This window comes from Dipodomys merriami, unplaced genomic scaffold, assembly GCF_024711535.1.
Source record: "Dipodomys merriami isolate MVZ:Mamm:240054 unplaced genomic scaffold, mDipMer1.0.p SCAF_354, whole genome shotgun sequence".
Taxonomy (NCBI): Eukaryota; Metazoa; Chordata; class Mammalia; order Rodentia; family Heteromyidae; genus Dipodomys; species Dipodomys merriami.
The window spans coordinates 978363-1005293 of NW_027205093.1; the positions used below are offsets into that span (position 1 = coordinate 978363).

A 26931-nucleotide genomic window follows, 5' to 3' on the forward strand; every position below is an offset into this window, starting at 1 on the left:
AATAGAAGGGTGTACCCATTGTGTACCCAGTATATATGTATACATAGGTATATATAGTTATATACATACACACACACTCTCTCTCTCTCTATATATATAGACACGTGTGTGTCTATGTAGTCCAGATTTGCTATCTTCCTACAGTCTCTTGAGTGCTGGGATTAGAGGTGTGCTCCACCCGGCCCGATTTCGGCCTACTATTTTTTGAATGAATGAATGGATGGATGATTAGGCACATGGGATAATGGCAGTGCGCTTGCTACATTCAAACTGAGAGCCCAGACGCGGTCAGTGTGCCCAAGAGTTAGCCAACAGCTTTTCCTCGCTCCCTGCTAGGTCTGACAGTCGCGGGCCTGGTAAGACCGCACCGGGGGACAGGGGGCTGCCGGCAGGGGGCGCGCTAGGAAAGGCTCGGAACGGCTCTAGGGCCTCTGCGGGAGCCCGGTGGCTGGCAGCGCCTCCCGGGGTTGCACAGTCCCTCGAGCGTGGTTGCTCCTCCGGCTGACCACGACAGCTGTTTCCTGCAGGGATTGTTTAGAGAGCCAGATTTAAATTCCCCTCGGCCACCGGACGGTGAGGCTGCGTGGGACCATGGATTGTCATTGCAGCCGAGCGAAACGGCGGGGCGCGAAGCCGCCAATAGCCATCAGGAGGCGGGGTCTCGATGACGTACGTCTCGCCCCGCCCCGCCGATGGGAGGCAAATAACCAATAGGAGAGCCTGGGCGGGGCGGCGAGCCAATGGCGCGGGCCGGTTTGATTCAAAGGCGCTTATAAAGCGGTCCTGAGAGAAGTCGTCCAAGTAGCGAGTGTGGTCGGGAGCCGCGGTCGCCATGGCCTTCCGGCTCGAGGTCCCGGACGAACTGCCCGCCGCCTGCCTGTCGCCGTGCGGGCCGCCCAACCCCGCCGAGCTGTTCAGCGAGGCCCGGCGCCTGGCGCTGGAGGAGCTGGTGGCGGGCGGCCCCGAGGCCTTTGCGGCGTTCCTGCGGCGCGAGCGCCTGGGCCGCTTTCTGAACCCCGACGAGGTGCGGGATGTGCTGCGCGCGGCCGTGCGGCCGGGCGGGGAGGGCGCGGCGGCGGCGGCGGCGGCGGCCGAGGACTCGTTTGGCTCGTCGCAAGACTGCTCCTCGGGCACCTACTTCCCCGAGCAGTCGGACCTGGAGCCGCCGCCCCTGGAGCTCGGCTGGCCCGCCTTCTACCGGGGCGCGTACCGGGGCGCCACGCGCGTCGAGGCGCACTTCCAGCCCCGCGGCGCGGGCGCCGGCGGCCCCTACGGCTGCAAGGATGCGCTGCGCCAGCAGCTGCGCTCCGCGCGAGAGGTGAGCGCCCCCCGCAACCCGGGCCGGACGGGGCATCGACCCATGGCTGGCCGGGGAAACTGAGGGCAGCGGGCCGAACCCCCCCCCCCGGGCCGGACGGGGCATCCACCCCTGGCTGGCAGGGGAAACTGAGGGCAGCGGACAGCGCGGGCCGAGCGCCCCCCCCCCCGGGCCGGACGGGGCATCCACCCCTGGCTGGCAGGGGAAACTGAGGGCAGTGGACAGCGCGGGCCGAGCGCCCCCCCCTCACCCCGATCTCCCGGGGTCCTCGGCTCGCTCCTCTCCCCGAGTCTCCGTCAGATCCTGGACCCCCCCCCCAGCCGCTCTTTATGGCAGGTGTGGGTGTGGTGGGGGGGAGGGGAAGGGGGTCCCCAAGGATGCTGCTTGTGCCACCGAGTCAACTCCTTTCGTGTTCGTTTGCCTCTGGAGAAGGAACCAGAATTGTTTTCAGTTCCAAGTCTATTATCAGTTGAAGCCACATTTTCCTGATCCCACTTTCAGTAGCGGCTTAGGACATGCGTTACTCCACCCTCGCCTCGCCTAGGGGGAAAATATCCCTGAAGATAATCCCTTCTTCCAAAAATCTTATGGGACATGGGGGATCAATTACTGCTCATTAGTTACACACTTTTTTTTTTTCCTTTTCTTTTGCCGGTCCTGGGGCTTGAACTTGGGGTCTGGGTGCTGTCCCTGAGCCTCTTTGTACTCCACAATTTGAGCCACAGCACCACCTCCAGCTTTTTCTGAGTAGTGTATTGGAGATGAAGAGTCTCACGGAGTTTTCTGCCCTTGACTGGCTTTAAACCATGATCCTCAGAGCTCGGCCTCCTGAGTAGCTGGGATTACAGACATGAGCCACCAGCACTCAGTTTAATTCTATACATCTTACTTTGTTGTTAGCAGGAGTGTTAGAGCCTGTCTCCTTGCCTCTGGCCAGGGACTGAAAGGAAATCGTTGCCTCTTGTTGAATGAGAGGGACCCAGATTTGCTTTCCTATGGGTAGGGGTTGTTCCAGGTAGTGTTTGTCTAAAATACAGATAACCTCTGTATTATATCAGCCTTTATCCACAATAGGCTATGGTCCTAGTGTGTGATGCAGTGTGTGTTAGTGGGGGAAGGGGAAATGCAGGAGTATAGCAGTAGACACCATTGTTCATAGCTAAAACCAGCATGATTGCTGGTGGGCTGTGCCCCAGCTTTTTGGCTTTCTGAGTGTGCTAGGGAAGTGGCAGGCAAAGTCCCAGGCATGGTAAGACTTGATAGGCCCTGTGCCAAGTGGTAACTGGAAGGAGAAATCTGTGCATTAAGTTGGTCTGAGAGAGCCAGGTCCAGAGGAAAAAACCTGTGTTTTTGATGTTGGCTCTAGACCTGACTGGCGGGGCTGCAGACTCTGACCTGGTGCCTTGCCTTTGGAGTAGCGAGAATGTGTCATCCCATAGTGTTTTGGGTGGACTGAGGGCCCTTTTGATGATGCAGACTGCCTGTGTATTCCTTCAGTTAGAACCGTTGGTTACTAAGATGAAAGAGGAAGACTTGTGGGGTAGGTGTGCATTCCCAAAGCTCACCTCCAGGAGGGGAACTTGAGTACTTGGAAAAAAAAGAGGTTCCATGACAGAGACAGGGACTGCTTTCGCCTTCTACCCAGCCCCAAATTAGAGTGGTAGTGGAGGGGCACTGAAGCTAGATCTAGAAGGAAAACTACAGTATGGTCGTGAGCAGGCTTAGAAGGGATGGAGGCTGGCTGGAATGTAGACTCCCCTTATCTGGGGTGATCTGTAATACATTCCTGGATAGAGCTTCCTGCCTTGTAAACAATCCATGCCCTACTCCTGTGGTTGGCTCTTTTCTCCTAGATTTTGTATTGGAACCTGGGTAATTTAGCCTGAGAAAGGTGACACCTTAAAATCCAACGAGTATTTTTAATGCATCTACCATATTGCCAAATTGCTGCTGTATTCAGTGCCTACTGTGTATCACACAGCTCTCTGAAGAGAAAGCAGTTGGATGGAGTAGAAGAGAGGGGCCATGAGATGAGGGTACAGGAAGCGTGAGCGGGACTGAGGGCTGTGGTGTGGCTCGCTTTTGTGCTCCAGACCGTGATAGCCAAGGCAGATGGTGATACTACCAAACTGGAAGGAGGATAGGCTGAGGGTAAAAGATGTGGGTATGAGTTGGATTTGATTTGGAACATAATTGAATTCGAAGATCCAGATACCATCTCTTTTGTTAAAAAAAAAATTGCCCAAGTGAAAATTGTTTCCTCTTTGTTAGACAGCATTCTACAGTTATTTTGTCCATTTTATAATGAGACTAGGTTGTCAAGAGATTATGTTGAAAGTGATGGAGCCAGACCTCCACCCGAGGCTGACTTTGGGTCCTTGCTTTCCTTGTATCCTCTGTGGAGAGAAAGAGCTGGCCCTGTAATTCTGAGACATCCTCAGATGGGTGGGGAGAGGGACTAGAGGGCTAATCTGGTGGCTCTTAGGTGCTGCAACCTGCAAAGCTGTGCATTGTGTTTTGAGTTGTGCATTGTGTGTCACTCTGGCTACATCCTTTGAAGTCATTGCCCGTGACAGCGAGGACCGTGAAGGTGCACGTCTCAGGTGATGTATTCTGATGGTAAACATGATGATGACATGCACAAGAGTGCTGTGAAGGAGCCCTTTTCCTGGATTATCTCACTTAATATCCTTCCAGTGCTGGGAGGAGGCCACAGTGAAGAAAAGACCCAGCACCCAGAGGTTAAGTAACTTGCCTAAGATCAAACCACATGATCCACTGTTGAGGTCAAGCTCTAGTCAGGTGGATCCCACCCTCTTAATTACCTTCCTTCGCTGAGGAGGAAGTATTGGTAGGTTGGAAGTTTCCAACAGGCTGAGGGGTTTTTGTTTTTTAACTGGTTTCTTAAAGATTTGGACTTTTCATCTCCATGATATGAATCTATAAACAGGACAATGATGATGACAGAAGACTAGTCTGGTCAGTTTTAAAAGGGGGGAGGCATTAAATAAGCAGAGACCTCAACCCATCAAATAGAGAAGGTTGTTCATGACCACAGGGCACTTGAGGTCCCTGGGGTTTAAGTTTTATAAATTAGCATGCAGTTTGCTCTCTTCAGGGAAGGTAGAGCCAGTAAATTGAAGCAGAGGAGTATGTGGAATTGTCTAGTAGATGAATAAGAACTTTGAATTCCACATGGAAGGTCCCACTTAATGATCAGTGAGCTTGGGGCCAGGCTGCATGGGAGCAGGGTCAAACTTAGGAGAGTGCCCTGTGAAATTTGTCCTCAAAGAGGAGGTGTGGGTTCAGCCTGAATTATCTGGGTGACTCTGGAAGGGCTCCATGACCAACCTGTGGATATGGGAAGCCAAGGGCAGTAGCCAGTGGCTACTGACGGGACTGAATCCTGACATTGTAGCCCAAATGCCTGTTTCTGGGATAGATTTTATCTAGAAGTCCTCTTCCAGGCTAGGTACTCTGTATGGGGCCTATTGTACACCCTCCTCTATCAGGCCTCATACTTTTGGAGGGGTAAGGGATGGAGAAGGGAAAGGTAGGAGTGGAAACTAAGTAGTTTGGGTGACTCTGTCTTTCTACTCAACCATTCTTTATCCCTGAATAATTGTGATGGGTTTTGATTTGCCCTTCCACTGGCTCCATTTCTGTGTGCCTTTCAGGGTACAGGCATCTGTCACACGGAAAAAGGTGCCAACTTTATGTGAGGCATGGGTTCAAGCTGACCATGTACCTGGCATTCTGTTGCATTTCACCAGAGCTGCAGGAAATACTGCTTTGGTGTCCCAAGGGGTTTTTGTTTATTTTTAAATTTGTTTTATTTTTTATTTTTTGTTTTTGTGCTGGTACTGAGGTTTGAACTCAGAGAATTGTGCCTGGGTTTTTTGATCAGGGTTAGCATCCTCCCACTTGAACTACAGCTTCACTTTTGGCTTTTTTGGTGGTTTGAGATAAGAATCTACAGACTTTGTCAGGGCAGGCTTTGAATTGTGATCCTCACATCTCAGCTTCTGGAGTAGCTATGGTTATAGTTGTGGATCCCTAGCACAAAAATTTGTTTTTTTTTTTTAAAGGAGTTTTTGAATTATGCAGGATCTCTTTCCTAACACACTTGGTTTCAGAATCTACCCTTTCCTTCTGTAACTGGTGAGGTGTGACTCTGTCACTCAGTCCTTTGGGTCTGTCACTGTGCCAGTTAGTGCTTAGCTGAGCACTACTTCGGAGTTCTGGCTGGCCTCATTTATTGGTATGATTGATTCTGGTGTGTTTTTCTTGACTTTTTTTCTTTTTGAGGCATCATCTTGCTCTGTTGCCCAGACTGGCCTTGAACTTGCATTCTTCCTGCCTCAGGTTCCCAAGTGCTGGGGTTACAATTATGCATCACTGGTACTTAATTATTCCTGGCTTCTGAATAAGACTTCACACCTAAGTTCATCCTATTAGGAGATTCCCAACTTTTCATAGCTGTCATTCTTACCAGCCGCCATTCCCTGTGTGCCTTTGTTCCAAAGGGTCCCCTTTTGTTGTGACCTCATCTTTGGCCATCCTTTTGATGACCTGAGCGTTAGCGATCTTTGCATAGCCGGAGAACCCTGCCTGGCGGACTAGCAGCTGAGGAATCTGATGGAGGCCCCTGTGAGTATGAGGATGTCCTGATGCTGGCTCTGCTGATCTTGCTCAACCTTGTATTACGATAGAATCTGTGCTGTATCAGTTCCTGTTCCAGATGCCCAGATCATCCCAGAGCTTTCTCAACCTTGCTGCTGTTTTGGCATTTGAGGCTGGATGATTCCTTGTTGTTGTTTTTTTTTTTTTTGGGGGGGGTGGCTTGTCCTGTGTGTTGCAGGATGTTGAGCAGTATCACCAACCCCCACACACAAGAGACCAGTAACAGCCTCCCACTCCAATAGTTGTGATGGTCAGCACTGTCTTCAGAGGGACAGCAGGACTTATAGCCTTATGCTCAGTTTCTGTTCCGGATGTTGATTTGGAAATGGAGGCAAGGGTTGTACTTGTCAGCAGGCTGAGTGCGCAGAACTGCCCATTTAAGATCGCAAGCTTAGGCTGTATGTTGTATCCCAGTTTAATTTAAAAAAGAAGTTGCCAGATGTCTCCCCTGGGGGCAAGGTCAGGTCCTGGCGAGAACCCTTGGTCTGCATCATAGGATGTTGTCCTCAGACTCCACTGTGTTGTGTCCACCGTTTGTCCCTTCCTTTTGATTGTGTGCATTTTAGAATCCACGGCTATTTCTCTTTAACAAGGTGGAAAAATATATGTAACAATATACAAAAATATACATCACCATTTTTTACTGTATAATTCAGTGGTGTTTGGGACATTCACAGTGTTGTACACCTGTCATTACTGTTCATTGTACTTTTCCTTCACCCCATGCAGAAGCTCTGGGACTCTCATTTCTTAACTTTCCTGTGTCCTCTTTCTGGCTCCTGGTGAGCACTGCTCTGTTTTCTGCCTGCCATTTCATTTCTCCATTCTTTTCCTCGGGCATCCATTAGGTAGTGAGGCAGCTGTGGATTATTCTTCGACTCCTTTATGGCTATAGGTTCAATTCTCTAAGAACTCCAAAATGCTGTGGCTGTACTAGCTTTTAAAAATCCTTGATGTGCCAGGTTCGGTGGTATGCTCCTATAATCCCAGCATTCAGGAGACAGAGGCAGGATGATTAAGAGTTCAAAGAGTTCAAAGTGAGCTCTTGTATCTTGTCTCAAATAACCAAAAAAGTTCTTTTTTTGTGTGCTGGTAGAGGGGCTTGAACACAGGGCTTTATGCTCTTGCTTGGCTTTTTTGCTCAAGGCTGACATTCTACCATTTGTACTGTACCGCTACTTCTGGCTTTGTGCTGGTTATTTGAGATAATCAGCAAATTAAAGTCTCATGAGCACCAGCCTTGAGAAGGAAAACAGTGCCTAGACCCTGATTTCAAGCCTTAGTAGCGCGCGCGTGCACACACACACACACACACAACAGAACAAAACAAAAACCATGTAACACACAGAGAGAAAATGTGTCTTCTGCCTCTGTAGCAGGAGACTATCCAGGTGAGTAATAGTGAGCGATGGATGGGGACATGTGGTCAGCATGCGGAGTCCAGTGGCCAGGCTGACAGATCTTGAATGCATAAAAGGCTTTAGTGAATTCCAGGCAGGTTGCACATCTGGGTGGGAAGGGAGGGAAACAGATACACAGGGAAGGGGTGATGGACATGTCCTTCCGGCTTCATATAGAAGAGCTGGAATGGGGATTGGAATGACAGGCCCCAAGTGGCCCCTTGAAACATTGCCTGGCCATATCTCTGACCAGCCCAATGGAGGGCTCACGAATCACGGACTGGCTAGAGCAGGACTTGTTTCCAGGACAGTGAGGCCCAAATAGATGGCCTGACTAGGGATGGTGCCAGAATTTGAACAAAGAATGTGAAGTACATGCTACTGAGGGCTTGCTACGTGCCAGAAACTGCCAGTGGATTCTCTCAATCACCAGTACAGAATAGAGTGTTATTTGCATATTATAGAAGCCACTGTAACCAAATATGTGATGGCATGCCTGGTTCTCAGAAGTGAAGGAGCCAGGATCCAAGTCCAAGTTCAGATTCTGTTCATGGGACATCTTCCCCATGTCGGAGCTAGTCCTTACCATACTGTAGAGAGGGGGTGCCCTGTGGACCAGACAGCTCCTTGACCTTTGTTCTGGTAATTAATCTTTGTTGTTGTTGCCACTTCTGGGACTTGAACTCAGGGTTGAACACTTGTCTCTGAGCTTTTTTTTTTTTTTTTTTTAAATTGGTCACGGAGCTGAACTCAGGGCCTGGGCACTATCCCTGAGCTTTTTCACTCAAGGCTGGTACTCTATTGAGCCACTTCCAGATAAGAGTCTCATGGATTTTCCTGCCCAGGCTGTTTTCAAACTGCGATTCTAAGATCTCAGCACTTTATGTAGCTAGGATTACAGGTATGAGCCACTTGCTTATTTCTGAGGTTGTTTTTTGTTTTTTGTTTTTTTTTTTTGGCTCAAGGCTAGTGCTCTACCACTTGAGCTGCAACTCTACTCTCAGTTTTTTTCATAGTTATTCAGAAGTAAGAGTCTTAGAGATTTTCTTGCTTGGATTGGCTTTGAACTGTGATCCTCAGATGTCAGCCTCCTGAGTAGCTAGGAATATAGGTGTGAGCCACCAGCAACTGGGCTCACTTCTTACCACTGTAAATGGTCCTTTATGGTGGGCTTTGGCCAATGTACTTTAGGGTAGGGTACTTTACTGATCCTGTCAGGATTCATTCATAGCACTAAGTTGTTTGAAGACTGGATAATAGACTTTTTTGAATAATATTTAATCCAGCACTTTTTTTTTTTTGCAGGTCTTGTGGCTTGAACTCTGGACCTGGTATTGTCCATGAGCTTCTTTTTGCTCAAGGCTAGCGCTCTACCACTTGAACCACAGTGCCACTTCCTGCCTTTTCAGAGTAGTTTATAGGAGATAGAGTCTTACGGACTTTCCTGCCCAGGCTGGCTTGAATTGCGATCCTCAGATCTCAGTTCCTGAGTAGCTAGGATTATAGGCGTTAGCCACTGACACCCACCAAAGGGCATTTTATTTATTTTTTGTGCTAGTACTATGGCTTGAACTCAGGGCCTCATGTTCTTACTTGACCTTATTATTCTACCATTTGAGCCAAATCTCTACTTCTGTTTTTTTTTTTTTTTTTGGCTGATTATTTGGAAATAAGAGTCTCATGGATTTTTCTGCTGGGCTAGCTTTGAACTACAGTCCTCAGATCTCAGCCTCCAGAGTAGCTAGGATTACAGATGTGAGCCACTAGCACCTGACTCATCTGTACTTTTTTCTTTTTTTAATAGGTGGCTTTGCATTCATACAAACATTCTAGTTCTGCACATGGCTAAGAATGTCCCTTTGAACATGCTTTCCAGCCTCTCCAAGTTTTCTTATTTACCAGGGGTTAATGGGGTGTTAGAATCTCTAGGTATCTATCTCCTTTGGGCTTTTGTACAAGAAGGCAAGTGGTAAAGACCCCTGCTGTGTATGATGAGTAAGTGGGCTCCATAGTTTTTGTAGAGATGGAGGATACCGGTGATCTGTCCTCTAACACGAGGCCCTCTGAGTGCCTTGGGGCAAGTCAGTCAGTGGTGGGCAGCTGAGGGACTGAGTTTGTCACCCAGGATGAGGATGTGGGATTTGACACGAGTGTGACCACTGCAGATGCAGAAGCCCCAGATGGTTGTGGGGCCCAGGCAGCAGTCCAGACACCCCAGTTTCTAAGTGGCTGGATGTTTCCTCTGTAGATAATCATATTGGGGCTGGTTGACAGGTGGGCACAACTCTGGAGTAGACTTGAGAAGTCACCCCATGCCCAGCTTTCTAGCCCTGAAGGGGCAGGCTTCGCAAAGCATGGGCTGGGAGTGGCAGTGTCTAGGATAGCTGTAGGCCCATGGGGGAAGGCTGGCTAGCCCCTTTAGGGAACAGGTTCAGTGGCCTAGACTTGGCTAGTGAGGAGGAGGCTGGATCATTGCCTGTGTCTGGTTTAGCTGTACAGAGTGTGGAGGTGGAGAGACACAGGAGGATGGGTATGGGGATCTCCTGCTGAATGTCGCCACAAAGAAGACTGGGCCTCCTGGGAAGATAGGTCTCCTGAGAGTCCTGCTTTAGCTGAGAGTTCTGCTTTAGTACAAAAGGAGAGTGTATTGGGTTCCACAGATTAAGGAGAAGGAAACCCTCCTCTCCTCCATGGCCCTGAGGTGTCCTGCAGGGATTAGGGACCAGCCTCCAACCCAACCTGTGGGAAAGGTCGAGGCTTTAGAACCAAACAATGAACCAAACAGCAAATTACATACTCATCAGACAGCAAAGGTGTTAACTATGCAATTGTTCTGTTAATTGGTGAATCCAAGTTCATTTTGGCTGGCGTCTTGTGCTCTGGGCTCTGTTCCCAGTCAGCCTCCAGCAGCCCTGTCCAACACTGCCAGCTGGTGCCCGTTCCATCAGCCCCCGGGGTATTTCAGAGTACACCACATGGTGTCACCCCTTGGCTCTTCCATCTCATCAGACTGGGTTCTCAGACTAGAGGGACACACATCCTCAGTGCCCAAGGCTGTGCCAGGCTCATGGCTGCACAGAAGAGTAGGCCGTCAGGCAAAAAGATCTCTATATTTCCCTCATTGGTGCCCTGCTGTGCATGTGACTCTGATTCTCACACTTGTATTTAAGACCCCTCTGCGTTGCTCCTCCACCTGCAACCCTCATTGCTTCTTACCTGGCTACTGTCAGAAGCTTGATCACTGCTTTTTTTTTTTTTTTTTTTTTCTTCTGGGTCTCTAATCAGAACTTTTGCTGAAGTCCATTAGCCATGTACCTACTGTGTTGCAGGCACTTAGTGTGTGACCCAATGTACAGTCTCAGTTTCTTCTGTCCTGTTGGATTCTCCACTTTGCACTCTATTCACAGCCAGTGTGGAGGAGGATTGGCATTGGTCTCTGGTTGGCATTCAGGGACCTCTTACCATTTTGTTCCTTTATCCCTCTTTCCTAGTCATGTCCTATGACCCCACCCCCTCCCTTTCATGCATACTTTATGTTTCAGCCACAGTGGTACAAACCTCATCCCCAACTCTTCCCTTCAGCTCTTCTGAGGCCTTATGTCCAAATCTTGTTCCTCTCTGTGATTCAGCTCAGATTCAGCTCTCTCAGGAAGCCTTCTACATCTTACTTGGTCAATATCTGCATGCCTAAAGGCAATCATCACTGTAAGGAGGATGATTGACAGCTCCCCTTGTCTTGTCCCCTTATGAGGTGCTTTCCTGAAGCTTGTGTCTTGCAGCCAGCTCTGCCTACTGCAAGGACAGGGTCAGCCCACAGTAGATTCTAAGGAACTGGCTGCCTAATTGAGCATATTATTTCATGCTTGCCCTGAGCTAAGCCCTGAGGATTAAATTTACAATAGTCCTTTAACATAGCTGCTGCTATTATCCATATGTTCCAGAGGGTGAACTAAGGCTGAGAGAGATTAAGAAACTTGCCCATGGTTATACAGGTAGCAAGTGGCAGGACTGAGTTGTGTGTCCTGGCTTTTCTGTCTTATAATTGTTATGTGATCTAAATGAATACTCTCAAAACATGATGCATGGAAGCCATGGGAGGATCTATACTTCTGAAGATGCCACCAATGAAGGAAGAACATTTTTTGCTTTTTATTTATTTCATGGTACTGAGGACTACACCTAGGCCTTCTCAACTGCTCTACCACTTGAGCCATCCCTACCCTCTCCTTATTTTTTAAATCTGTGTGTGGTGGGTTTTAGCTGTGCCCTTTACCCAGAATTGCTCATGGCTAGTACCTTCAAGATCAGATGGGGAAAGGAGGGTGGCCAGAGATCCTGGTCTTCTGGGAAGCATTGGCTTCCCAGAAAGATGGTTTTCAAGGTCCCTCATCTGAGTAGATGAGACCCTAGTGTTTTAGAGAGAGACAGCAAAAGGGCCTCTTTGTCTTTGCATTGCTTCTTTAATCCTGAAGATGGGTAAGACTGGCCTGAGCCCTGTGGGACCAAGAGATGACTTGATCACAGTTAAAGGCCACTGTGGAGTAAAATTGATCACAGTTAAAGGCCACTGTGGAGTAGAAGGAGAGAGAATTAGAAATCTCAACATTCAGAAATAGGGTTAACAAGATTCCAAGAGACCTGGGAGCCTACTGTTGAAAAACCAGGAGGAGGGAGGAGCCCTGACAACTCTGATTGCAGAATAGCTCCCCAATTTTGTGCTCCTAGTTTGCACTGCCAACTCCTGGCTTGGCTTGTAGGGGCCTGTCTGCAAGCTAGGATGTTTCCACACCCCTTCTACCCTGCCAGGAGCTGAGGGCCATGGTTTTAAGCCTTTGTAGGGGGTGATTAGAAACCCTAGGGCTGCAGCAGTTCTTGAAAGGAGCAAGTAGAAGCTGTTGGGTGTCTCCCTGTAAGTAGCTGTTAGAACAGCTGCAGCTCTGGACCAGGAAAGTGAATGCCTGAGCGGACAACACAGGGTCTTTTGGACTTTTGTGTATAGTCATTGATTTTTTTGGCTGTAGACCTGCCTGATCTGCAGCTAAGGAAACAGACATTCAGAACAGCTGTAATTTGCCCAAGGACACATGGCTGAGAGGCAGCTCTTAGTTGTAGTCTCTTGCTAGGTGTAGAAAATTAATTATTAGCAGGCACAAATGAAGTGACATTGCTGGGGGGGAGGGGTGCAGGTACGTGGAGAGAAAGCACTGATTGGAGGTTAAAGGCAGAACTTTGTTGGTTTTTTCTTTTTTTTGGTGCTGGTCCGGGGGCTCAAATCAGGGCCTGGGCACTATCCTTGAGCTTTTGTGCTCAAGGCTAAGTGCTCTACCATTTTGAGCCACAGGTCCCCTGGGCTTTTTGGTAGTTAATTGGAGATAAGAGTCTCACAGACTTTCCTGTCCAAGCTGGCTTTGAGTAGCTAGGATTACAACTTTGAGCCGCCAATGCCCAGCTTAAAGGCAGAACTTTCAGAAACTATTCCTGTGGTCTTGTGGACTAGTACTGGAAAATGAACTACAAAACCACAGGAGCCATCTTTTATGGAGGAGAGAGCTTTTGGTTAGAGAAGGCCTCCCTCGTGAAAGGAATGCTAGGAAGATTTGGTGTTGGGAAGGCAGAAGATAAGAAGAGCTCTGTGCCTCATTTGATTGGTTCAAGCTGTAAGTTGATGATGGATTGGATGGGTTTTTGTACATCATAGTAAAAAATCAGAGCTCATGATCCAAAGTCAGTATTCAAAACCATAGACTTTTTTTGTGTGTGTATGCTGATACTGAGTGAACTTAGGGCCTGGGTGCTGTCCCTGAGATTGTTTTGTTCAAAGTGATCTCCATTTGAATCACAACTCTGGTGGCTTTTTTTTCCCTGGTTAATTGGACATAAGAATATCATAGACTTTCCTGCCTGGGCTGGCTTTGAATCATGATTCTCAGATCTCAGCTTTCTGAGTGGCTAGGATTATAGGTGTGAGCTACCAGCATCCAGCTATTTGCTTACTTTATGGACCGAAAAGCAGTAGGAAACACAGCATGCCCTAGATAATGGAGTTGGCCCAGAACCTAGACGGCTTGCTTATCTGAATGGAGTCTAGAGGATGATGGCGTTTAGTAAAGTAGCAACGTTGAGTGGAACAGGTTCACAGGACAGGGCAATGACCTCTGTATTTGTGAAAAATTTGCCAGTGTGGTAGGGGAAGGCAGTGGGGATGTGAGCTGGGCCAAGTCAAGACTTTCAGGACAGGTGTGTCTAGGGGTCTTCAGAGATGGAAAGTAGTCTATAGTGAAAGGAAACCCACACTGCAGGTGAAGGAACGGGGAGGACTGTTGAAGGATAGACTGCTTTCCTGCCTCTGAGATGGGGTCTAGACTTCAGTCAGTATGCTGTAGGGTATTGTGCTTAGGAGCTGACAGCTTGCTCTTCCCTCTGCTTCATCTTGTAGGTGATTGCCGTGGTGATGGATGTGTTTACAGACATTGACATCTTCAGAGACCTGCAGGAAATATGCAGGAAACAAGGAGTGGCTGTGTACATCCTTCTGGACCAGGCTCAGCTGTCCCACTTTCTGGACATGTGTATGGATCTGAAAGTACATCCTGAGCAGGAAAAGGTTAGTGGTAGACTATTTCCATTCTTGTCACAGTCAACAAATATGATAGAGCCCCCCAGTCTCCAGGTGGGTGGTGGCAGCATCTTTCCTAACAAGTTAGGGAACTAAGGCTAAGGCCAAGTCATTTGCCTGGGATTCCACAGGAAATGAACAATACTTTTGATCCAGTCACAGGTATTGATACCTGTGATACTTAACATACTTAATACCTCAGCATTCCCCTTCTAAGTGTCTACCCAAGAGAAAATACAGGTCCACATGAAAACTGTATCTGGATGTTTATGGGAGTATTATTCATAATAGGCAAAGGATGGAAACAATTCAGTGCTTATCAGCTGATAAATGGGAAAACAATATGTTGTCTATTCAGCTATCAAAAAGGAATGAAGTCCTGACCCATGTATGACATGAATGAACCTGAACATATGTTAAGTGAAGGAGCTTGTCACAGAAGACATATATTATATGATCTCTTTATATGCAAGACCAGAGTAGAGATAGAAGGAAGACTGGCATCCGTATTGGTGGGAAAGGAGATGGAGGGATCAGTGGGGTGGTAGCTAAGGGTGGCCACCATGTGTAGAACTCCAATTCTGCTCTGGGCAGTGCTTTAACAGATGTTATATAACTAGTCCTTTCAGTGGCTCCATCGCAGAAGTGACTGTCCTGATGTTTTAGGTCAGGCAGTGATGACAGAGCCCAGGTATCCCCCGCTACGATGCCATGGGCCTGGCGTTCAGTGCATCTACCTGTCTCCAACTCTTGTGCACGTAATCACTGCGGTGTGCTGCTGCTCTTCTTCATCATTACAAAATTAAGATGTCCTTTTCTTTAGTAATGAAAATAAGTAAACATAAGGGTATGCAATCTATTGGTTTGGTTTCCATGGTAGAAAAGGCAAGAACAATTGTCATTTATTTCAGAATCCATTAAAATTGCTCATGCCTGTAATCCTAGCTACTCAGGAAGCTGAGATCTTAGAATCATGGTTCAAAGCCAGTGCAGGCAGGAAAGTCTGTGAGACTCTTATCTCCAATTAACCACCAGAAAACTGAAGTGGCACTGTGGCTCAAGTAATAGAGTGTTCACCTTGAACTGAAGAGTTCAGGGACAGTGCCCAGGCCCAGAGTTCAAGCCCATGACCGGTGGTGTACAGGTGATATACAGAGGGGTTACAATTACTTCAGTCAGGTAAAGAGCACATTTCTTTTTGGACGATGTCACTCCTTCCCTTGCTCTCTCCCAGTTTTTCCCTCCTGTTCCTACAAGTTGTAATAGTTCATTTTCAACATGGTGTCTAGTGAGTACACTGCTGCACAGAAATCTATTTTTTTAGAAATGCAACAACATTACCTGTGCCCTTCAGAATTTATGCATCATCTATTTGGCAGGTACTGTCCTCAGTAGTAGGAATAAAGCATCCAGGAATGCAAAGAATTTGATCTTTGGTACTATGGGTTTCTGCATGGGTCACTATGTTACCATCTTGTTGTTACCTAGCAATTTTGTCTAGAAAATTCCCACCATTAATCTTCTCCCAGAAAATCAGAAGATTGGGATTCTCCCTTGAGAAAGCAGAAGATTGGGCTTACTTAGGTAGTTACTTGTCACTTGTGCCACACTAAATTCATGATGGAGGTCTGATTGAGACTTAGAGGCTGAATGAAATGAGATAGCCATGTGACCTAGCAATCAGTTTAAAAATGAGATCTGGTGGACTCAAGGATCATGCAAGTTAGGAATGGGAAACTGGAGTGCTATCCTATAACTAGGTGTTAGAGAGCCAGAGAAGAGATGGAAGGAAGGTATCAGCATATAATTCCAACGTGCTTTCTATAATTAAGGCTGTGCCTGAGCATTGCTGGTTACTGCCTTCTTGGTGGTCCAGATCCTCTGTAGGAGAATTTGAAGGAGGTACGTAACTCTGGCAGCCTCACCTTTTGTAGTGGGTTAACACCTTCCTAAGGAGACGGGGCACCGTCTCCAGCCCCCATCACCCCATTGCTGGAGAATCTGTGCCCTCTCTGGGTGCCCTCTGCTCTGGGCTCTGGTGGTTCGGATCACTAGATTATCTTGTCTGTAGGAACTTGGGCAGGTATTCATGGGTAGGCATCCAAAAGTACTTTGGCCTGCATAACATTAAGATGTGTGTCAAAAGGAAAGATACACAACCACTCCTGAATCTGCCCGTAGTGGTATTTTTATGCCTATTACATGTTGATTCTTTAAGACTCAGGAGTCATCTGCTTCAGTCAAGCCTTCCTCCTGACAATTCCATGTGGGTATCTTTGAAATTTTCTACTTTTTTTTCCCCTTTTTTTGTTGTGGTATTGGGGTTTGAACTCAGGGCTGCTTTGTACTTGGTAGGAAAGTACTGCTTGAGCTATACCCATGGACCTTTTGTTTATATTGTGTTTTGGAGATAGGATTTTACTACCTTTGCTTTGGCTGTTCTTGAACTCATGATCCTCCTACTCCCACTTCCTGAGCAGCTGGGATTACAAGGTGTGTGTGTGTGTGTGTGTGTGTGTGTGTGTGTGTGTGTGTGTGTGTGTGTGTGTGTGTGTGTGTGTGTGTGTGTGTGTGTGTGTGTGTTCATTTACTTTGAAATAGTTACAGAGATGGCTGGGAAGGTGGCTCAGTGGTAGAGCTCTTGCCTTGCATGCATGAGGGCCTGGGTTCGATTCCTCAGCACCACATAAGCAAAAAGAAAAAAGCCGGAAGTGGCACTGTGGCTCAAGTGGTAGAGTGCTAGCCTTGAACTGAAGAGCTGAGGGACAGCGCCCAGGCCCAGAGTTCAGGCCCCACAACCGGACCCAAAAAAAAAAAAAAGAAAGAAAGAAATAGTTACAGAGGTAATATTAGGAGTACCTGAATACACTTTATCCAGAGTTCCCATATATTAACATCTTTTGAATCTTAGTACTATAATATCTCATCTTCAGACCTTATATCTCACTAGTTATTCCATTAGTGCCTCTTTTCTAGTCCAGGGTCCAGTCCATAGCTACACCTTACATTTACTTGTCAGGTATTCTTAGCTCCTTCATTCTGAAGCACTGCCTCTTGTCTTTCATGGTGTGATGATGTTGAAGAATAGTAAGCAGTGTTGTGTAGAATTTAGACTTGTCTGATGTTTCCTCCTGGTTCAGTTCATATGCATTTTAATAAGAATACCACAGAAGTGACATTCTGTTTAACCATAGTGTTTCATTTTTAACTTATTTTGAAATAATATTAGGTTCACACAGTTGCACAGGTAGTACAGAGAAGTTCCATGGGCCCTTCATCTGTTTTCCCCAGTGTATCTATCTTATGTAATTGATAGTCCAATAATGTCAGGTGGACATTGGCATTGCTGTGATGTGCGTGTGTGTGTGTGTGTGTGTGTGTGTTGTGCCATGCACATCCAGACAGAACTATTCTGCCACAGAGTGCACACACACACACACACACACACACACACACACACACACACACACACGCTAATTAGTAGCCTCAACAATAAACATAGGAAACTGACATAGAGAAGACTATAAGTAGAGTGACATCACTTAGGGAATAGTAGGCTAGTCTGCTGAGTGTGTTGTTTGTAAATGGTGACTCTTAAGCCACATAGCACCAGCAAGTTTGCGAATTGTAAGCTAAGCCTTTTGGTCTTACTCATTTGTTCACTGAATGGAAATCATTGACTTCTTCATTGATTTTTCTTTTTTCTTCCATTTCCTGGCCAATAGCTGATGACAGTGCGGACTATTACAGGAAACATCTACTATGCAAGGTCGGGAACCAAAATTATTGGGAAAGTTCATGAAAAGTTCACATTGATTGATGGCATTCGAGTGGCCACAGGCTCCTACAGGTATGTTTTTAACAAGTGCATTAAGTGTATTGTTAACCTGAATTCTTCAGAAGAACAAGGTAAACACGTCTTGTTCCTCTCAGTGACAGCCTTTGTGACTCAGCATTCCCAGGTGTTCACACCTGTGTGTGAGTTGGCTTATTCCAGCCCCTTCTATTGGAGGTAATTGGTGTGAGAGTCACTTCCCTTGCCATGTCCACAAATCTAAACTGCAGAAGTTAAACAAGCACAGAGAACATATAGTCAGCCTTAGATTCAAGCCTGGGCCTCGCCCTGACTAACTGCCACACCCAGCCTTAAAGCCTGGTTCCTTGGGGGTTTGGATCCCATTTGCCCTGATTTCTGAGGATAAAGGCATTGCAGGCATTGACATCAATATGGCAAACAGACCTGAAGCTGTACCTTTATACTTAACTCCTTCACCTTGCTTTCAGACTTGTGATATAGTACCTTAGCTGAGGAAATCTTGGCTATGTTTCAGACCACCCTGAGAGTCTCACTTTTGTGGTGTCTTCAGGTAGAGAGTAGGGAGGCTGAATGAGGGGGAGAGATCAGGAGATGTTTACATTCATCTCTGGAAGTTGTGTGGTTTCATAGTTGTGTGTTTTGCCACTTCCTCTGACATTGTCCAATTGTAGCTGTGGGGGTGACTGCAGAGTAGAAGAGAAAAATCCCCTTTTGAAGAACTATGTAGCCTAGAGTGCCAGCCTGGGCTTTTGGCAGATGGGGCAATCAGGAAGCTCTTGGTAACTTCCTTTCCAAACAGAGTTAGATCTCTTCCTTGAGATTTCCTTTTATAAGAAATTTATCAATATCAGAAGAAATAAGGTTTTCATCCAAAGTAGGGTTTATCCACACTAATGAAACTTACCTCCAAATGGTTTCTGGCAATTCTAAAACCTAAAAATACAAAAGCTAACCTCCACAAATGAACTACTCCCTCATGGATGGTATTAACTTCCACCTTATAGTCCTAGTGCTGAGTGGCTGTTTTATTACCTCACTGATGTTTTTCTAAAGAATCTTCCTGCTGGGTGCTGATGGCTCATGCCTGTAATCCTAGCTACTCAGGAGGCTGAGATCTGAGGATTGTAGTTCAGACAGTGTGGGAAGAAAAGATCCCATGAGAATCTTTGTTTTTTTGGGTCCGGTCATGGGGCCTGAACTCTGGGCCTGGGCGCTATCCCTCAGCTCTTCAGCTCAAGGTTAGCACTCTACCACTTGAGCCACAGCGCTACTTCCAGCTTTTTTCTTTTTGCTTATGTGGTGCTGAGGAATAGAACCCAGGGCCTCTGGCATGCAAGGCATGCGCTCTACCACTGAGCCACCTTCCCAGCCCCCCATGAGAATCTTATCTCCAATTAACCACTCAAAAACTGGAAGGGGAGCAGTGGCTCAAAGTGGTAGAGCGCTAACCTTGAACAAAATTGCTCAGGGAAAGTGCCTAGGCCCTGAATTCCAGCCCCCAAACTGCAAACAAAAAAAAAGGAAAAAAAGAAAATTCTTTTTCAAGCTTTGAAGGTAGTTCATAAGTAGCATCTGTATTAGTCAGGGTTCTTGGTTGTAAAAGACAGAGTTGAAACTATGTTTCAGGATCTCTCATTAAAGCATCCTACTTAAGGTAGGCAAATATCTGTTATCAGTGTAGTGACTACAGTGCACCTTTGCAGGGTGATAATGACAAACACAGAATAGGGAAGTGTGGGAGAGTACATTTGGTTGTCAGCCTCTCTTGACCAAAGGCTTGACTCTGTCTGGATTCTGCTTTTCTCTGGCTGAACTTTACTCTTCGGCTGGCTCTTTCCCTTTGATGGCAGAGACCCTGGCTTACATATACACCTTGTAGTAGCTGTTTCCAAAGTGAGATTCTCTTCAAAACAGTACTGGTATGAATTTCTGGGAACTTATTAGGCCATCATGGGGCCTTACGCCCACCCAGGAATAATAATCCCTGAATCTAAGGAGATGAATTCACTGGGCAATCTGGGCAGTATGTCCACCCCTGTTGAACTTAGATGGGCACATAAAGCTTTCTCCTGTTAACAGAGATAGAGATGCTGGACAGGCAGGGGCACAGGGGCAGTAATCAGCTCTTAGTGTGTTCAGTGTTAGGGTAACAAATCATCTCTTTCTGCAGAAATGGAAACCATAGGGACGAACATGGTGTCAGGTACGGGCCTAATCTATGACCTATGAATAGCTCCCTATTGTGGTACTGTTAGTGGGTTCATCTCTAAAAGAGAACATAGCACTGCCTAAATACTTGAGAGTCCCCTTCTCATTTTTAAAACTCTAAGAGTGAGGATCATGTGGCTTTTACCTGTTGATTAAACAGTTGGTCTGCCTTTTTCATTTACACACACACACACACACACACACACACACACGTTCTATACTTCTGTTAAGGTGTGTTGATGTCACACTGAATTGGTCTGTATGTTACCACCAACGTTGTGAATATTAAATAGCAGAATATGAGCTTCATTATTAAGACTGTCAGTAAACTGAAAGTCCTTATCCTTACCAGCTTTTGTTGTCTGTTTTCAATTTTTCAGTTTTACATGGACGGATGGCAAATTAAATAGCAGTAACTTGGTAATTCTGTCTGGCCAAGTGGTTGAACACTTTGATCTGGAGTTCCGGATCCTTTATGCCCAGTCAAAGCCTATCAATTCCAAACTGCTGTCTAACTTCCGGTTCCATGGCGGGTTTTACCACCTGGCAGACCGGAAACCGTTGTCCAAGACGCTCACGCTGGGCAACTTGCTGCGCATGCGCCTGGACAAATTGTCCAGCACGCCCAAGAAGACACCTCTGGGCCCCGGGACTACGGGGGCTGGGGAGGATGCTCAGCGCCAGGACTCGGAGGCCTCCACCATCAGCGAGGATGACTACCTGCACAGCCGCCAGGATGACCTGGACAGCAGCCAGGGGGTCCATATTGCCACCCAAACAGAACCAGGAGAGGAGCTGGCTGCGGTGAGCGTGAGCGAGGTGGGGACACAGACCAGCTCCAGCACCGCCTCTGCGGGGACCCAGACTGAGGTGGCCACCAGGGCTGTGAGCTCCCAGACTGTGCTGTGGGCCAGGGAAGCCACCACGCAGACGGATGCTGAGGACAGCAGCCTCCCTTCCCAGGGACCCCAGTCCAAAGATGGGTCACCTGTGTCAAAGATGTCTGTGTCCAGGTCGTCTAGTTTGAAGTCATCCTCCTCTCTGTCTTCCCAAGGCTCTGTGGCCAGCTCCATTGGCTCCCACACTTCTCTGAGAGCCACTGACCTCCACAATCCTGGGTACCCCAATTACCTGGGCACCCCGCACCTGGATCTGTGCCTGAGGGACTCGCTGAGAAACTTGAATCAAGAGCGACAGCATCACCTGACTGGCATCAGGTCTCGCCTCAACCACATGCTGACCATGCTCTCCAGGAGAACGATCTTTACTGAAAACTACCTTAGCTTTAGCCCCGGAAGTTACACCCGAGCCTCAGTGAATTTGGTTGCTATTAGAGATGTCCCTCTCTTTTCTACCCATCAATGATTCTCGGTCCAAGTACCAGCAGTAGGCAGCACCTTACCTTCCTGCTTTGAAAACCATCGCAGGATTCCAACTGCTGCCTGGCTGTGAGTCACCACAAGTGACTTGAATTCAATTTAATTCTGCACATTACATGCTTTTCTTTTTGTATCATAGAAACCAAAGATTGGTATTATGGCTTAAACACTATGGGTATGGTTTTTTTTTTTTTTTGCACATTTTAAAATGTTATTACTTAAAAAAATATGTAGGTGTTTTAAGGTTAAATCATTGCAAAGGAAATGTTCCATGTTTTTCTTTGTGTGTATACTCTTCTGCCTTAGAAGTTTGAGTCACTACTGTTTTTAGGATCAAAGTTCTGTTTAGAAAAGTTTTGCTGTGGTTTGTCTCTTAAATGTATATTCTTAGCATTAAGTGTTGACTGCTTGAGCACTTTTTTTTTCCTGACATTTTTGTCTTTTATCTTTAGGAATATGTAAAAAAAAAAAAAAAAAGCACTCGTAGGTATCTGTGCAATCAAGTGGGAAAGAAATGAATGGTCCAGATTGTAAAAAGGAAAAGATGCCACTTAAAGTTACTTGATGGACTGGAGATGTGACTCAAGTGGTAGAGTGCCTGTCTTGCAAGCATGAGGTCCTGAGATCAAACTCCACTACATCAAAGTTGGGGTTCTGCCATCCATGCATGGTGAAGACTGATGTCACTCTGTTTGAGTGGGGCACTTTGCCGTGGTAGTGGGCCTCTAATGTGCTCTTGCTTTTGTGTTTTCAAAGAAAAACCTGAGCTATTTCAGGGAGGACATGGGTTTTCTGCCTCTCTGCCAAAGGAGCCCTGGATGCCTGCTCAGCATAAAGTCTAGTGGCCCCATGGGCCTCATTTCATCAGATGGGTTTATTGGCTGTAGTTTAGCAATCTCCCGTCCCAGAGCAGGGGCAAGAGAGGACACTGACAATTATCCCAAATTCCTAGTCCACTGGCAAGCAATGTAGCTGGTTTCTACATCCTGCTAATCAGGATCAGTATAGTTGTGGAATCTTGTTTTTGTTTTATTCACATGAACAGACAAAAGAAAGAGAGTTAACTTGTGGCTTTCTTGTTCTGGCAGGCTAGAGCAGAAGAGCTGTATAATAGGGAAGGTACTGGGGCTGGGAAGGTGGCTCAGTGGGAGAGCGCTTGCCTTGCATGCATGAGGCCTTGGGTTCGATTCCTCAGCATCACATAAACAAAAAGAAAAAAGCCGGAAGTGGCACCATGGCTCAAGTGGTAGAGCGCTACCCTTGAGCTGAAGAGCTGAGGGACAGCGCCCAGGCCCAGAGTTCAGGCCTCATGATCAGATCTCCCCTCCCCCCCCAAATAAATAAAAATAAATAGGGAAGGTACTGCCTGCTGTGTAGAATGCTGTTGCACCAGGATCCAGAGTACTCCTGCAGGTTTTCATGCAGACTCCCGGCTCTGGTCAGGTTATGTGCTGGGTTAGTGAAGCAGATGTGTGGAAACTGGTCTGTATTTGCCTGTAACCAACTCTTAACTGCCTACAAATAATATGGGCTAAGCCTCAGGTAAACTCATTGTTATCTGAAGCCATTTGCAGTCTTAGGCCTCTTTCTGTGTGCAATCTTAAGCTTTCATGATAATGTAGTAGACAGCTTTGTAGGCTAGACAGCTGTTACCAATTTTTTTGTGTGTGTGTCAGTATTGGGGCATGAACGTAGCTCCTCATGCTCTTCACGTGGCTTTTTTGTTCAAGGCTGGTGTTCTATTCCATGAGCCATGCCTCCACTTGGTTTTTTTGCTGGATAATTGGAGATAAGAATCTCACAGATTTGAGGATTTGTCTGATGCTAGGATTACAGACATGAGCCTCCACCATACCCGGCATGTTTTCCAATTTTTAGATGGCTCAGATTAAATAGCACATTCAAGGTCCTATGGCTGATCATGTGAAATTTGATGACACAAGAACATAAATTTCCCGATTCCAAGTTTAGGACTCTGTGAGGTGACTGCTTCTCTATATGGAGTAGGGAGGCTTTGGAGCATTTTCCTTGACTAGCAGCAGTGTAGTGGTGACAGAAAGTGGAACCTTAGCCTCAGGTACAAATGGAGGTACAGAACATTAATTTGTGTGACCATGCAATTTAATTCCATATGAAAATTTCACCCTTGTTTCTATGGAACTGTTAATAGGATTACATGTAAAAAGTAAGATGACTCAGGGCTTCTCAATGGGGCAAATACTGAGCCTGTCATGCACATACCTGACCACACTAACCCCTTTGAGGGAGCAGGACTTAAAACCATTGTTCACATGGACAGACAAGAGAAAGAGAGTTAACTTATGGCTTCCTTGTTCTGGCTGGCTAGAGCAGAAGAGCTCTGTAATAGGGAAGGTACTGCCTGCTGTGTAGAATGCGGTTGCACCAGTGTTGAACTTGTTGTCAACCATTAGAAATAAGAATTAGATGGGGCTGGGAAGGCGGCTCAGTGGTAGAGTGCTTGCCTTGCATGCATGAGGCCCTGGGTTAGATTCCTCAGCACTGCATAAGCAGGAAAAGCTGGAAGTGGCGCTGTGGCTCAAGTGGTAGAGCGCTAGCCTTGAGCTGAAGAGCTGAGGGACAGCGCCCAGGCCCAGAGTTCAGGTCCTTACAACCGGCAAAAACAAAACAAAACAAAACAAAAAAACCCCAAACCAGAAGTTACATGGAATCCCAAGAAAATAGTGGTCTCATCTTAAAATGAGCAAAGCTTTTCTGGAACTGAATTCTGGAAAGTGTCACCATAGCTTAGTTCCCTTAAAGTGAGATCTGAGCACCACTTGCACCAGAGTGTGCTGGGGTGCCCAGGGACACCTGGATGTGTAGCTCAGTGGTACAGTGGCTGCTTAGCATGTGCAAGGCGCTGCCCCTGTACCCCTCATGTTGATTACTGGCTCTCATCCCAGGGGAGAGGAGGGCACATGAAAGAGACTATACTTTAAAAATGTTTGTCACCACTCCCCAGGAGAAAACTATTTCTTCATCCATCTGATATCAGACTTGGCTATAAATATTTCAGCATTTATCTCTACTTCGTTTCCCTCCCCCCCCCCCCTTCTGATGCTGGGGATCAAATCCAGAGCCTCACAAATACTAGGCAAGTACTCTGCCACTCTCTAAAGGACAACTTACTTTTTAAAAACTACTGCAATACCACTATGACACTAAACAACTTTGCTAAGTTCTTGTCAATATAAAATAAATATTCATTGTTCAAATTCAGTTTTGTTTTTATTTTCCTCACGAAGTTTGTTTTGTGTTAGAGAGTCACACAGATTCAAGATTGACCTGGTTATACTACAGGGTTGACATTTCTTTTATAAAACAAGGAAATGAACTGATGAGATGGTTACCCCACCTCCACAGGCAGTGGGGCTGGGGACAATCTCTTATGGGACTTAAAATAACAAGAAGGACTTAATTAGGGTAACAAGTTACAAACTGTAAGTTACAAGACTGAAACTAAGTTACATGAATGAAATTCAAGGGTAGAGATGCAGAAAGGAGTTAGGCATGAAGCCATGCATGTTGTATCATACACACACACACACTGCGTGTAACTTTAAACTTGATGGTAGCTGAGATAGCAAGGAACCTGTTAGTTACATCATTCAGTGTTCCCAGAGTGAAGTAAGTCCAGGTACAGGATGAATAATTGTTCCTGGTACTAGGCAAATACAAGAATTTCTTATAGACATCTTAGTAATGTGATACTGTAGAGCATTCTGGTAATTTATCCTGGTAACAAACAGTGACATTTTCTGGGGTGAACTCAGACCCTGAACTTGATAGAAGCCATAATGTAAAAGGAATGTATTCAGTATTCTGTAAGCATGTTCCTTACACAGAATAGTTCCAGATGGTCAGTTCACTGGTGCTCCACACCTAGATAGGTGCCCTACTTTGACTAGCAGATTTCGCATTTGCTCATTCCTACAAGTCTCTATGTCATTCTGAGAAATGTCCCAGTTTTGAGACAATATCCAGAATGCACCTCATGGACGCAAGAAGGCCTCCAACTCACACACACTCCATACTCTCACACCTTAGGCTAACACAGTGCAGATTCCTTGAGCTGTGGAATGTCTTCCCAGGGGATCTTTCCTTAATGCTAGTCACATCCTCAAAGCTAAGCAAACACTTTTCCTTATGCTCATACAATGTGAACGCCATCACTGGCATGCAAGTCAGTGAACCAGACATATTTACAACAGTTGCAGAAGTTGCACTTAAGATTCTATGGAAAATTCTGGTAGAGTTCTGAAAAGCAGTTCTGCAAAAGACGGGCTTTTCATTTTGGAGGCAGCTGTCTGATCCTGCTTCCTGGAGCCTACCTAAGGGAATAGCATTTTCTGGAAAGCTAATAGCTCTAGCACATGGATTCATGGATGGTTGTAACTGGACATACCCACAAGACAATGTTGGCAGCTGGAAATTGACATGGTCATCATTTAGAAGTGGCAAAATGTACCTTAACACATGATGCTACCTTAAGAATATATCATAGTTATTGAAATGAACTCCAGGAAATGGGGGAAAAAAGAAGTTATCATGGAATTGGAGGTATGGCTCAAGTGATAAGAGGGCTGGTCACCCTTAGTAAGAGTGCAAGATCCTGGGTACAAGCCCCGGTTAACTGTGGGCATGCAGGCATGTGTGTGCATGCATTTGTGCACACACAGTTTGCTAGGCATAGTTGTGTACACTTGTAATACTGCACTTGGGAGGCTGAAGCAGAAGGGTCTAGAGTTTGAGACCTCTCAAAAAAATCTTTTTAGGCCATACTTGCTGAAAATAATCAGGAAGAGAGAGAAGATTGAGTGCATTCCTAGTTTATAACAATTCTACACTCAACATGTAGGTTATTTAGGTAATATTTTAATAGGGGAAAATGCTGATTTTATATATATATATATATATATATATATATATATATATATAAATAAAACATTTATACACACATATTTGAAAAGGCACTAAGGGCATGTGTCAATGAACGTGAATGTGACATGTTTTCCTTGTCCTTAAGAAGTTCTGGTGTATTGGGAGATGGGAAGGGATGGGAAGGGGAAACAAAGGACGAGGCAACAATGCTTGATAAGAAATGTACTCATTGGGGCTGGGAAGGTGGCTCAGTGGTAGAGTGCTTGCCTTGCATGCATGAGGCCCTGGGTTCAATTCCTCAGCACCACATAAGCAAAAAGAAAAAAGCCAGAAGAGGCGCTGTGGCTCAAGTGGTAGAGCGCTAGCCTTGAGCTGAAGAGCTGAGGGGCAGCGCCCAGGCCCAGAGTTCAGGCCCCACGACCGGACCCCAAAAAAATCTCGGAGACAGTGTCCAGGTCCCGAGCCCCAAACTTGTGGGTCGAGGAAGTCAGGAAGAGCATTTTAAAAGGCTCGATCTTGGAATTGGAGTTGGGAGACTAGAATCTACTTTTTAAATAGGCATATCACTTGGAGGAAACATGAGGCAGCGCTCTGGCCTAACCAACTTC

General features: G+C 46.4%; 1 protein-coding gene across 1 annotated transcript; it reads left to right on the forward strand.

Moving 5' to 3' along the window:
- The first annotated feature begins 832 nt into the window (after window positions 1-832).
- On the forward strand, window positions 833-24601 carry LOC138804074 (protein FAM83D-like). Its single transcript, XM_069988351.1, has 4 exons — window positions 833-1318; window positions 13838-14005; window positions 17743-17867; window positions 20423-24601. Exons 1-4 carry the CDS (start codon window positions 833-835, stop codon window positions 21405-21407), a joined length of 1764 nt encoding a protein of 587 aa, XP_069844452.1. The 3' UTR covers window positions 21408-24601.
- Window positions 24602-26931: the final 2330 nt, after the last annotated feature.